A 13,641-nucleotide genomic window follows, 5' to 3' on the forward strand; every position below is an offset into this window, starting at 1 on the left:
ACGTACTTCTGAGAAGCAGGTTTGGCAGAAGAACTATCAGGGAGAATGCCGAGTTTCATCCTAGTAAGATAACCATAAAAGACTGCTAGAGAAATCAAATAAAAATCCAGGTTTCATTTCTAGCAATATCAGTTTTGTGTTACACAAGAAGAATGTCTTAATGTCTTATCTACTGGGATTGATTTTCCTTGTTGGTCCCCACATATACTGCTGAGGATTTCATTTGTTTATTATTTAAAAGCATATCAGTTGCCTTTCTAGACCTTGTTCATCCAATGTGGCAAATGAAGCTTCTAGCCTGACAGGAAATGATACTCAGTTGTTCAGAAGGCCAGGTCGTGGAATTTCTTTTCCTGTCTGCCAGAGTATTTACTTGCAAGAAACCTGGGAAAACACATGTATTTCTTTCAAAAACAAGCTCAAAGGCATAATGACAACCTGAAGAACAGCAACATACATGCCGCACACACATACAAAAAAACACAAAACCCTGCTGCCAGAGGGGAGAACTTTACTTTGTCCACTGAAGTGATTTTTGGATGAACATCAGAGGAGATAACTTGGTGATCTGTATTCCCCGTAAGATGGAAGATGTGACCATAAAGTGACAGGCTAAATACACATTTTTGAAATCTCTATCTAAAGATAGTCTTAAGAAGAAAAAAGAAAGAAACACCAGCAAGTAATAAAGGACAGTTATATATTAGATTTCTAAAACAGTATCTGACTTACATGGAAACATTAACCGGTATAAGATTCAAATAAACCTCTGGGCTTGGATTAAGTTCCTATAACCAACGAAATTATCTCTCTTCACTAGGGAGTATTCAATACATTTGCTGTATATTTTTCACATTACACAATCTCCTTGTTTATGTGTGGCTTATACTCTGTGGGGGACGTGGTGGCACTGCAGGCTAAACCGCAGAAGCCTGTGCTGCAGGGTCAGAAGGCCAAGCAGTCGTAAGATCGAATCCACGCAACGGAGTGAGCTCCCATTGCTTGTCTCAGCTCCCGCCAACCTAGTGGTTCGAAAGCATGCAAATGCAAGTAGATAAATAGGGACCACCTCGGTGGGAAGGTAGCAGTGTTCCGTGTCTAAGTCGCACTGGCCATGTGACCACGAAAGATTGTCTTCGGACAAAACACTGGCTCTATGGCTTGGAAATGGGGATGAGCACCGCCCCCTAGAGTCGAACACAACTGGACAAAAATTATCAAGGGGAACCTTTACCTTTACCTTTACCTATACTCTGTGACCATATGTCATGTTTCATTCATTTGCTAGTATGTCTTGAACAATAGTTTACCAGATTACACTGTATATCCAAGACACATCCAGTTTCTGCAGCTGTGCTACATAAGGCTGATAGTGTCATCGGACTTACACATGAAACTTATGGAACAGGATTTCAGCCTATTAAGACCTAATGTGTCATTTTATATGTAAAAGACATTTCCAATTCATGGTAAAGTTGTTTCATATTCTGCACAGGATATTGGAATAGAGAATATGCTAAATCCAAGTACAGTGGTGCCTCGCATAGCGATCGCTCCGTTTTACGGCGAAATTGTTTAGCGACACTGTTTTTGCAAGTGCAAAAGTGATCGCTTTGCGATGGTCCCTATGGGTGAATTTCGCTTTGTGATGATCGCAAAGCCCCCATTTTCGGCCAGCTGATCGGTGGTTTCAAAATGGCTGCTGGGTAAACAAAATGGCTGCCCGCTGTTTTCAGGCACGGATTCCTTGCTTTAGAGGCACCGAAAATGGCGGCGCTATGGAGGATCTTCACTTAAAGGTGAGTTTTAATCCCATAGGAACGCATTAATCACATTTTAATGCGTTTCTATGGGCTTTTTATTTTCGCTTAGCTATGTTATCGCTTAGCAGCGATTTTTTCGGAATGAATTAACATCGCTAAGCGAGGCACCACTGTATATTCTTGCTTCCTCAAACCCTTGTGGAAGGATGACATTTCTACACCTAGATGGGGGACCTTTGATGTCTAGCATGGGGCTGGATAACATCACAGAGTGAGGCTATGCTCCTGATGTCACTGGATAACCTGGATGATGTACTTGTGAAGGTTCCAAGTTAATATTTTATAGAGAAAATCCAGATGAACGCTGAGGAAGCATTCCACCAGCTGGTAACTTAATCAACATGACTATGGGTTGCTTTTCATCTTCCCTGCACAAGGAAGGATGTTAGAGAGAAGTTGCCTCAGGCACTAACGTGAGGACCTGAGAAGGTAGGAGTGGAGCAAAGCAGATTTGGCCAGCTCTTCTGAGCTTGAGTTTCAGCCAGCTTGATACCTCCTTCCCCTTCCCCACATTGGGAATGCAAGCTAAAATAGAACTGACCATACCATGGGTCAAAATTATTGATCAGTTTACTCTCCTGCCTCTCTCCCCTAAGGAAAGAAGCTTCAGGTATTTCTCTCATCCCATGGCTAGAAAAACTAGCCTACTGGACCAAATTTGGTTCATTGCCCAGAGTTTCCCTAATCCTGTTCTATACAATCGAACTGTCACAGCACAATGCAAACCCTTCCATGAGCACCCCATGGACATTTTGCTAACAGTACTAACTAGTATTGTCACCACCGCTCATAAGATCCCATTTCACTGTAACAGACAGGCAAACATTAAGGTGGGAAACAACATTCTGGAAACCAGAAGCCTACCAATTCTGGCTAAAGACATTTTATATCTGCATACACTCTGTGTGTCTACATTAGCTTGATCTGCTACATAGGAACGGATCTTAAATGTGCCTCCTTTGACCAGAAGAGTTCATTTTGTGAACTGAGAGCTCTGAATTCAACACAAAGGGCCACTGGCAGAAGTGGGAAAAGGCAACTCTGGTCAATAATCCTTTCTCAGCAGCTCCCCACTTCTGTTCCAGAAGGCATCACAACTCCCTAGCAGACTTTCAGGTAGCATAAGGGAAGGGGGTAAATGGGGAAATCAGGTATTTAATGGTATGTCTCCACTCCCCATTGGTGGAAACAAACTTAGGTTTGACAGTTTAGTGCCGCATTTTGAGATCTCGCAATGAAAGTGAAGAGACTGAAGTTGACTTTCCCATCTCTTCTTTTCTAGACCAGCTCACAAAGGCTCCTGAAATACTGACCCAATCATGGCAACCTTTTTGAAGGGGTAGGGTGGGTCACAGATCGATGAGTGGGAAAGGACAAATTATAGGAAACTGGGTGAAGATGCTTTTTGTGAGATTACATTAGATGGCTACAACAGCACGTGAACAGGTATCCAGTCACATGTCATATGGAATGTAATTAACTAACAGTTACCTAACAGCATTTGTTATCATATCCATACCATCCAGATTTCAAGGGTGCTGGACACAAGTAATAAGCAGCTTTTCCTAAATTCCCAGATGACAGGACGGGATTGACAGGAATATTATGAGAGGACCAAGAAATAATAAATTCATTTCATGTCTAACAAACCAGTTGCACATATGAGAGGACTCTGGGTAAACCAATTCCAGAATCAAATTAAAAACAATGAAAAATGCTATTTAATATTAAAATGGTACTGACTGTACTACTGCAGCTAGAAATGTTCTCTAGATCGGAATTGTGTGGGGCCAAAGAATCATATCATCCACAAACATTTTTGTTTTATTAATTGAATGCATACTAGATAGCATCAAGTAGTGAATATGCCAGCACTGTTTTAAATTAATAGTTTTGAAATCAATAAAACTCCAAAAAGGAAGAGAGGAGGAGGAGGAGGAGAGAAAGAAAATGAGAGGCAGAGAGGGAGTATCACAGCCTACGAATGACAAGAGATTTTTTAAAAAAGAAATGCCAATTTTAACATTAATAATACATTTGAGTATAAATAGGAGATAATAGATTAGATGTGAAATATCGGATACACACATCACATACTTAAAATGTGTGTGAAAATAAAGTTAGAAAAACTTCAAACCCTCAGTGATGGTAACGAGCAAGGTCTCTTTAATCTCACCTGTTTTTCAGGAACATATGCATTTAATGCAATTAACATAGGCTTGATCAGTTACTATTTGAAACAAGATTTTAATTTGTAGGAATTTTATTATAGAAGCTAGAAATATTGTTCAACATAAACACTATTCTTAATTCTTCCAAGAAGGCACTGCAGTGCTTATAGAGGAGATACCATGCCAACTATCTAAACTAGGAAGGCAAGTAAGCCTATAAGGAAGGAAATGTGAAAAACTGGTCTATCATCTACTGTTGTAATTGGAAATGTTAACATTAGCAGGAATATTGGTACTTACTGTGCCCGGATCTCTGTCTGTTCCCGTAGAAACCAAGAAATGCACAGACATGCCCGTTCAGACACAGAGGCAAGAACAGAAATAAAAAAGGGGGGAAAATTAGAACACAAGCCGCGAACAGTTTTAAAATGGCTTTTATTTATATAAGTCATTGCACATTCCTAATACAGTGATTTCCTGAAAATTACATTTTGTAAACATGATTTACAATTTAAGCATACACAAAGCCTAGTTCTTCCCATGACAGAATAAATTAGTTTTTTCTTCTTCTTCAAAAATTATTCAAGTGCAATTTTGCCCAATATTTAAAGGTGTTCTAAACAAATCTACAACACAGATGTAATGTTCGAAACTTTCATTTCAACACATTCACCTCAAAATTTGACGGTTTTTGTTTGCCTACCCTTCTCTCACACTCTTTCCATTATTTTTGTATAATAATAATAATAATAATAATAATAATAATAATAATAATAATAATAATAATAATAATAATAATAATAATAATAATAATAATAATAATAAAGGGAACATGAAAGACAGAAAATTACCCACTTATTCTGTTTTAATAAGTTTCCACAATATTTGTGCAGGCCACTGAGGTTACAAGTATGCATTTGGAAGGATGTCAAAATGCCCTGCATTTTATTATAAGCAGGAGACCTTTAGGGACCTCCAAGCTCAAATACTGAAAACTTCAAGCTGCATTTTGTTCCAGTGATATAAGTGTAGAACTACTTTTAACATTTGGCAACAAGTTTGTTCTTTGCTTTTTTGTTTGTTTGTTTGTTCTACACAGCTCAGTTTCTTTACAGATGCCTGCAACGTGCAAGAATTCATCTGACAACAGTCCTAATCAGTCCTTTCCATGCCTCTCACCTCTGTGGTGGTCTGCATCGTGGTGCTTCTTGTCATCTTTTATTGCCAAGTGAGACTGCCCACCCAGAGCACTTGAGAGGGCAAGTAGGCCGGCGCTGCTGCCAAGCGGAGGAATTCCAGGGGGCTGAAGTCCAGATGGATGTGGAGTTAGAGGCACTGGGGGTCCATGGCCGTGTGAGAGATGCTGAGCCTGCAACTGCTGTTGCTGTATTTCGTAGAGGTGTTTCCAGAGAGAAGCAGCAGAGTTTTGAAAGAAAACAAGAAGAAAAATAAGAGGCATCAGTTAGCCAGCGGAACTCAATACAACTTCCTGTTTCCAAAGCCTACCCTATTTCAAACTGCCCCAGCTAATCACCCCCCATACTGGATTTCACAACTGCTTGAATATTTCCTCAGATATTGATCCTCTTTTGTATTACAGAACTAAGCCGTGTAATTTAATCTACAGCCCGACTAACAGGAGATTTGTGCCGTCTAGACTCGTAAAGACATCTGGCATCTCTCCAAATCCACCTCTATATTAACAGAATTAGTGCAACCGAAATATTGTTTGCCCATATCTCCCTATCCCAAAAAGCTTATTTTCACAACTGCTTTGAGTAGAGACCAAAAAACTAATAATAATGACAAATAAGAAAGCAGTATCTAAAATAAGGCTCCATTGCACATTCACTAGGAGTTTTTCCCACACTGAAAAGTAAGCTGAAAACCTTAACTTCTAAGGGCATTTCGGCATCCTTTAATGCTCGCACATAATAAACCTGTTGCCCTTATTCCTCTCCCCCACCCTTTAAATGAATGTTTCTCATGGACATAGCCAGAATAGAGACAGATGGCTGATCTGATGAATAGTTCACGGTAATTTCTAACAAGATGCTTTGTTTCAGATTTACTTCTGAGTGGTCACATTCACATGACATAAACCAGAAAGGACTAATGCATGCCACTCAGTCATTCCTATTTGGCTCCTCCTAGATGAAGGAGTGGCTAAACACGTTGTGGATCTTCCATCACTGATTTGTTTATTGGAACATACAAACCAGGAAGTCAGGCTTGTTTCTGCACTGATAAACCCAGGTCCTAATCCCTGACTTGCATTCCACAACAACCTGCCCATCCTTGCTCACATATTACAATAAACATATCACAGTTTAGCTAATCCCCCTTGCAGTGGTATGTGCCACCACATAGGATCATCTAGAATTTGTTACAATTCTGGCTTTATCCAGAATTTTGTCTGGCTTTGTCTGGCTTAACGTTCCGTTTTATATTGCACAGACTGAATGCATGCCTACCAGCCTAGCCATTCATGAAAGATCCAATAGCATCCTCTGAACCCTCTCCCATTTATTCAGTCTGTACATGAAGTTGAACAGAGGCCTATGTAGCGTTCACCCTTATTATGTTAAGTAGTTATGAATATTCACATTGTAGGCTAATGTTGATGAGAGGTGGAGCTGAGAGATATGTAATAAAAAGGTGGAGTCTGTCAGTGAGAGTCAGAGAGGAGAGTGAGAGAGTGGAGAAGGAGATAGAGTGTGGTATTTGGGAGATCTGAGGTGATTAGTGAAAAGTGAATAAGAAGAGTAATGACAGAAGGTTGAGATTGATGATACTAGAAGTTACCTATGATTAATAATAATAACATCTGTAATCAATGAAAATGTTTTATTTAAAAGACAGTGAAGTTTGCATCTGCATCTTCATCCTTTCATAATTAATGCTGACTTAGTAATCAACTGGTGGCAACGGGGTAAAAAGGAGTAGTAGTTTGCCTTTGTGTGCTCTGTGTCTGGATGGTCAGGCAAGGGGCACGAGGGCAAACACCACAGCCTACAACAGCCAAAATGAGTTTTTTCTCCATATGTAAAGGCCAGAAAAAGAGAAATTTCAATGGTATCTGTTCAGAAGTAAATTCCACCAATTCAAAAGGATTTATGGCAGGCAAGTGTATGAGGCACTGTGTCTTAGCCACCCAGAAGTCTTGCCTGGTCCCTTCCATATGGACAAGAACGGTTCTGCTTTCATGACTGCAGCCAAACTGTGCTATATAACAGGTGATAGCATCGTTCCGTGTTAAATAATGCCTGACTAGTATAGTCATGCCAATTTCATCCTTCATCTCTGCAACAGATTTTTACCTCTCTCTCTCTCTCTCTTTTGTTAAGAAAATTAGCAGAGCAATCTATCCCTAAACAGGAGCATGAAGTTCTTTTTAAAAATCAGTTTGGGGGACTTTAGGAAAACAGAGATTTGTTTTCTCTGCTTGTACTTTAGATCAAGAATATCAGATGAACAACTCAACTTTCCAGATTAAAATTGGCCACCTGCTATCAATAAAGCCTTGGAAACAAGTCATTTGGACAGGCAGTGAAATCTAGTACACAGCAATTGGGGAAATCTAAATTTAAAATCCTCCTCAGTCACAGACTCACTGGAGAGCTTCGGGTGAGTCATGACCTCAGCTTCATTTCCCACCATTAAAAAGCTATGCCAATCCACAGGGTTACTGTGGGGACACAAATTAGAAACCACTTTCATATTTACAACAAAATTTCTAACTATGAAACAAACAGAACATTGTACTGTATGTATGTTCTAATAGTCATAGCAGAACATTTACCAGATAGTAAATATCCCTTTCATTCTGTACCATTCATTGGGATATCCAAATGATGTTTTACTTTTTTAGTAATCATCTCTGCCACCACATTCAGCACCTCCTCTTGTGTAACTTTCTCTCTCATGATATCAACATCCAAAAGAGGAGGGGGAATAACAGCTTATTCCGGAGGAGTAAGCAGCATGCTCGTCCATGGCTCAAACTATGAATTTCCAAAATTTCATTTCATTTATTGCTATTTTCCCTATAAATCATTTGAATACCAGAAAATGTATTTATGCTGTTGTTGCTGTATGCCTTTACAAGTAGACCAATATGTAGCAAATAAAATACATGTATTCCATTTTATGTGACTAAGATAGACAAGAGAATTGAGTGGACCAATTTTCATCCAGCTACTGTACAATCTTACTGCAGCCTAGTCCATATGAATAAAGTAGGGACACAGAGTTGACAAAGAATAAAGGATGAGGAAAGTGCGTTAATGTGTGACCGATGCTGTACCACCAAAACATGCAGCAACTATGCCCTACTGGTTTATCAACGTTTGGGTGGCATACATGCAGCCTCTATGCGCCTCTATGCACATATTTGATGGTACTGTCATAGAATTCTGCCTCACAATAGCCAAACAATGCAGAATACGCATGCATAGAGGAGGAGGCACTCTAATCCCACCCACTCTATCCCACATTTTGTCACCTTTCTATGTGTAAATAGCAACAAGTGAGAAGAGGGACAGTACTCCCTATCCAAAAGGGTTCTTCGCATGAATCAGGGTGCTAGTTTTCAGGAACCCGGACTCACATGGAGTGCCTCCATAGACAGCAGAGGCTTTCCCTCTTCAGACTTGTCACCCTCTGAGGAAGAAGGGTCACAACAGTTTGGATCAATTCTTCTTAAACATTATTTCAACATGTGCAGGAGGTGCTAACTCCTTCTCATACACGCAAGCGTACACAGAAAGAGAGACTGAGAGAAGCTGCAGCAGTTCTCCTAACACCTGTTTTGTTTTCACCAAAAGTTCCGGGACTAGGAAACTATTTGTGGGCCACCTCAGAAGTGACCGGAATATGTTCACAACTTGTCACTTTCAGACTATAAGCCTGAGGGTAGGAACTGTCTCACTTATTATTGATTTTACATACTTTCTGTGTGGACTAAATGAATTAAATGAAATAAAATAGTAAATAGAGTACAAGTGCTGTATAATATGCCCTCGTGAGCTGGCAGTAGCAAAATGCACTTTCATGGATGCTCATTAGCACTTGTTTTGGCCACAGATGCCGTTCCATTCCTGGTGCATAAGTTGATAAATAGAGAAGGACATCTTCCAATTGTTCCACTGTCTCAACCAGAAGAACACACATAATGACTTTGAAAAAGCCAGGATGTGAAATTAACGTCAAACAACCGCCTGAGATCTTGGTTTACTCTGAAGCAGTTGAACATCATTTCACATGAAATAGTCAACTAACATTCTTTTATGTCCTGTCGTCATTATTCTCCTAATGATTGGCAGAAGGTGGCAAGTACCTCTTCAAAAGAAAAAAACAAACGCTGGCACTTCTCTCGAAGAAAGGAACTCCTCAGGAATGACACGAGCTAGGATGAATGTGTTAATAATCTAAGCACAAAAATCTGGTTTGGGGACATTCGTTTTAAAAATCCCTTTAAAATTTCCTTTTGTCTCTTAGCCATTTTAATGATTTTGTTTTTAAAAAATCAAGACACATTTAAGTCTTAAACCAAGCAACAGCCTTACTTTATCACCAGGGTTGGACAGTTAGGGTTAGTCTGGAGCCAGTTGCAGGACTGGGGGGCGGGGGGGGGGAAGGAACCCCTGCTATTTTGAGATGCAGGAAGGCAGCATGCAACAGTTAAATGGAGAACTTACAAGATTCCATACACACATGCCAGAGTTCAGCAACTACAATCAGTATTAATAAAACACTGAGTTTCTGCCAGGATGACTGAAGAAATGCATCAACATATGCTTCTAAATTAAACCAAAACAATGAACAAGTATCCTGTACTTTTAAGTGTGTCTGTCTCTATGCCTGTAAGCCACTGACAGACAGCAGATGCAGACTAAAGAAGCACAGTTCTTTTTTGGCTGGAATTAAGAGTGGCAACAAAGCTAAACATTCATAACTGAAGTAATTTAATGTTTGCTTTTCATTGCATTGGAATGTTTCCTAGTGCAGGCTGGGGCTTAAATCTTCAGGGGATTTTTTTTCTCAAAAGTTCACTTCTGTGGGAAAATAATGGGTGGGGGTGGGGTGGGGTGAGGACAGGAAAACAGATGAGGAAACCTGTACTTTGTAGATCATGAAGTACGTTTAGCAAACCAGATGTACAAAATTTGCAGCAACTAATGCACTTGAACTATTGTTTTAGGGGGAAGTGTTGGAACAAGGAATACAAAATGCAGCACCGTAGGACTGGAAACAAAATTAGAGAGCTTAAGGACAAAGCAGAAATAGAAACTGGAGCAGTCTGTGGTGTGTATTTTAGCGTCTTGAATACGTTTTTCTTTCTCTGTCTAACGTTGGGCCCAAAATATACACCTGATATGGTACTTCAGCACTTAGGGGGGGAAATGTGACGGGATGCTTGTCCATGTAGTCACATCACCTGTTATCAGAGAGACAGGCAGAGCTTTATTTGTAGGATCACATTTAAAGGGGGTGGCAGCAGAGAAAGTAGAAGGGGTTGGCAGGGGTTTAGGAATACATACCAAAGCCAAGCTATCTGCATATTTGGGAAACTGGGTCTCCCAAAGACATTTTATTCATGACATTGTTAGGCTTTCAGCCTTTTGATCCATACATCATCGAATAGGCACTTGGTGTTATTTTAGCCTCTTGCTCAACCCATTCTATTAAAAAATAAAACAAAAAAACCCCCTCTGAAACCTTAGAGGAGCATTTGACACTAAATAGAGACTGCAGCTAAAAAAAATTGTGCCACACAAGAGGTAGGCAGTCTTAGCATCACTCCTTTGGTTTCACTTCTCTTTGCATCCATATTTCTATTTTATTACAAAACATGAATCCCAGTTATTTATAGGCTTTCTAAAGATTAACTGCATGCTCATAATAAACCCTCAAGAGGTTAACCTCATCCTCTTAAGCTTCACACACTACAATCTCAGAGATAGCTGGCAACCACAGCCAAGAAGAGGAAAAATAATCCAGCATCTTGCTAATCCTTTAGTCAATCACCTCATGCAATGATGGAAAGCCCTTTGGAGGCCGACAACTCAATCTGTCTCACATGTACTGTCAATCCAAGAGATACATTTCACAGAACCATTAGCAGTGCACCTCAAAAGGAGGAGGAGGGAAACCTGACACTTCTCAAGTATTAAATTCTTTCTGAACCAAGTAAACTGAAATGCCCTCACAGGCTACCTGCTTCTCCTGTGAAGGCTGTGCTTGACTCTCAGAGTTGTTTCCACAATTCGTCAAACTGTTGGTTCTTTTTATGTTCTCTCAATCTGCACCAACTTTGCAAGGCAATTTTATTGGCAACCACTGTGGCCTAATTACAACTGTCATTCAAATTTCCTGGCATGCACAACTTTTAATTTTCCAGCCTGTTGCTTAACTATCTTTCCTCCTTCGCCAATCCCTTCAAATTCTACCAAGATAATCCACTTAAACCTTTCATGCCATAATCTACATTCTTTCCACGCCAAGAGAAATTATACTACCATGCTTAAACATTAAAACACAGAAAGGGTACCCCATTAGGAATTTTTAAATACTTAGTTTAACAATAAATTACTTCACAATTTTTTAAAATAGTTAATTAGACTCCTCTCCACTTTTATTCAAATAAAAGAAAACTGTCTGCCTAAAGAGTAAGGTGCACAAACTATGCTCCATCCACCTTCTGCCATTTGTTCCCATGTAGCCCAAGATCAGCTATTCTCCCACAGGGATAACTACCTGGTTGCATAATAATTATAATCATGTGCCAGGAAGTCAATTCTGACTTATGGCAGTCCATTTCAGGGTTTCCTAGGTATACTCAGAAGTGGTTTATCATTCCCTTCTTCTGAGGACATCTTGGGACTGTGCAACTTGCCCAAGGCCGCAGAGGCTGGTTCTTCTCTTTAGAGACACTCCCAACCTCTGGTTCCGTATCGTTCGTTTAGTCATTCAGTCATGTCCGACTCTTCGTGACCCCATGGACCAGAGCACGCCAGGCCCTCCTATCTTCCACTGCTTCCCGTAGTTGTGCCAATTTCTTGTTGGTTGCTTCGCAGACACTATCCAGCCATCTCATCCTCAGTCGTCCCCTTCTCCTCTTGCCATCACACTTTCCTAACATCAAGGTCTTTTCCAAGGAGTCTTCTCTTCTCATGAGATGGCCAAAGTACTGGAGCCTCAGCTTCAGGATCTATCCTTCCAGTGAGCACTCAGGTTTGTTCTCCCTGCAGTCCAGGGGACTCTCAAGAGCCTCCTCCAGCACCACAATTCAAAGGCATCAATTCTTCGGCGGTCTGCTTTCTTTATGGTCCTGCTCTCACTACATCACGACAGGAAAAACCATAGCTTTGACTATTCGGACTTTTGTTGGCAAGGTGATGTCTCTGCTTTTTAAGATGCTGTCGAGGTTTATTTATTTATTTATTTATTTTATTTATTTGATTTTTACCCCGCCCCTCTAGACCATGTCTACTCGGGGCGGCTTACAAAATAAAACAAAACAGTATAAAAATATATAAAATCATAAAAATTACAACTACAGTTTCAATTTAAAACAATTAATTTAAAGAGAGGGTTACCAAGATGGAATAGCAAAGAAAAAGAAAAAGAGAAATACTTAATTGACTGGAGGGAAGGCCTGCTTGAATAACCAAGTTTTTAACTGGCTTTTAAAAACCGCTTTCCTCCCAAGAAGCAGGCGTCTTTTAATTTTGTGGCTGCTGTCCCCATCTGCAGTGATCATGGAGCCCAAGAAATTAAAATCTGTCACTGCCTCTATATCTTCCCCTTCAATTTCCCAGGAGGTGATGGGACCAGTGGCCATGATCTTAGTTTTTTTGAAGTTGAGTTTTAGACCGTTTTTTGCACTCTCCTCTTTCACCCTCATTACAAGGTTCTTCAATTCCTCCTCACTTTCTGCCATCAGAGTGGTATCATCTGCATATCGGAGGTTGTTGATATTTCTTCCGGCAATCTTAATTCCTGCTTGGGATTCCTCCAGTCCAGCCTTCCACATGATGCATATCAGTTAAATAAGCCGGGGGACATTATACAGCCTTGTCGTACTCCTTTCCCAATTTTGAACCAATCAGTTGTTCCACATCCAGGTCTAACTGTTGCTTCCTGTCCCACATATAGGTTTCTCAGGAGATAGACAAGGTGGTCAGGCATTCCCATTTCTTTAAGGACTTGCCATAGTTTGCTGTGGTCCACACAGTCAAAGGCTTTTGCATAGTCAATGAAGCAAAAGTAGATGTTTTTCTGGAACTCTCTGGCTTTCTCTATAATCCAGCACATATTTGCAATTTGGTCTCTAGTTCCTCTGCCCCTTCGGAATCCCGCTTGTACTTCTGGGAGTTCTTGGTCCACATACTGCTGAAGCCTACCTTGTAGGATTTTGAGCATAGCCTTGCTAGCATGTGAGATGAGTGCAATTGTACGGTACTTGGAGCATTCTTTGGCACTGCCCTTCTTTGGGATTGGGATGTAGACTGATCTTTTCCAGTCCTCTGGCCACTGTTGAGTTTTCTAAACTTACTGGCATATTGAATGTAGCACCTTAACAGCATCATCTTTTAAGATTTTAAATAGTTCAACTGGAATGTCATCACCTCCACTGGCCTTCT

The 13,641-nt window shown here is 40.3% G+C and overlaps 1 protein-coding gene across 5 annotated transcripts in view; it reads right to left on the bottom strand.

Moving 5' to 3' along the window:
• Window positions 1-13,641, bottom strand: part of LOC110088427 (transducin-like enhancer protein 1) — an 82,412-nt gene that overhangs the window by 40,188 nt on the left and 28,583 nt on the right. For all 5 annotated transcript variants that reach the window (XM_072992251.2, XM_072992250.2, XM_072992248.2 and 2 more), the window contains 2 exons: window positions 5,174-5,378; window positions 4,295-4,311 (listed from right to left, as the gene is read on the bottom strand). In XM_072992251.2, the coding sequence (XP_072848352.1) occupies window positions 4,295-4,311; window positions 5,174-5,378 (222 nt within the window). The remainder of the gene's footprint in view (window positions 1-4,294; window positions 4,312-5,173; window positions 5,379-13,641) is intronic.

Source organism: Pogona vitticeps, chromosome 2 (genome assembly GCF_051106095.1).
Source record: "Pogona vitticeps strain Pit_001003342236 chromosome 2, PviZW2.1, whole genome shotgun sequence".
Classification (NCBI taxonomy): Eukaryota; Metazoa; Chordata; class Lepidosauria; order Squamata; family Agamidae; genus Pogona; species Pogona vitticeps.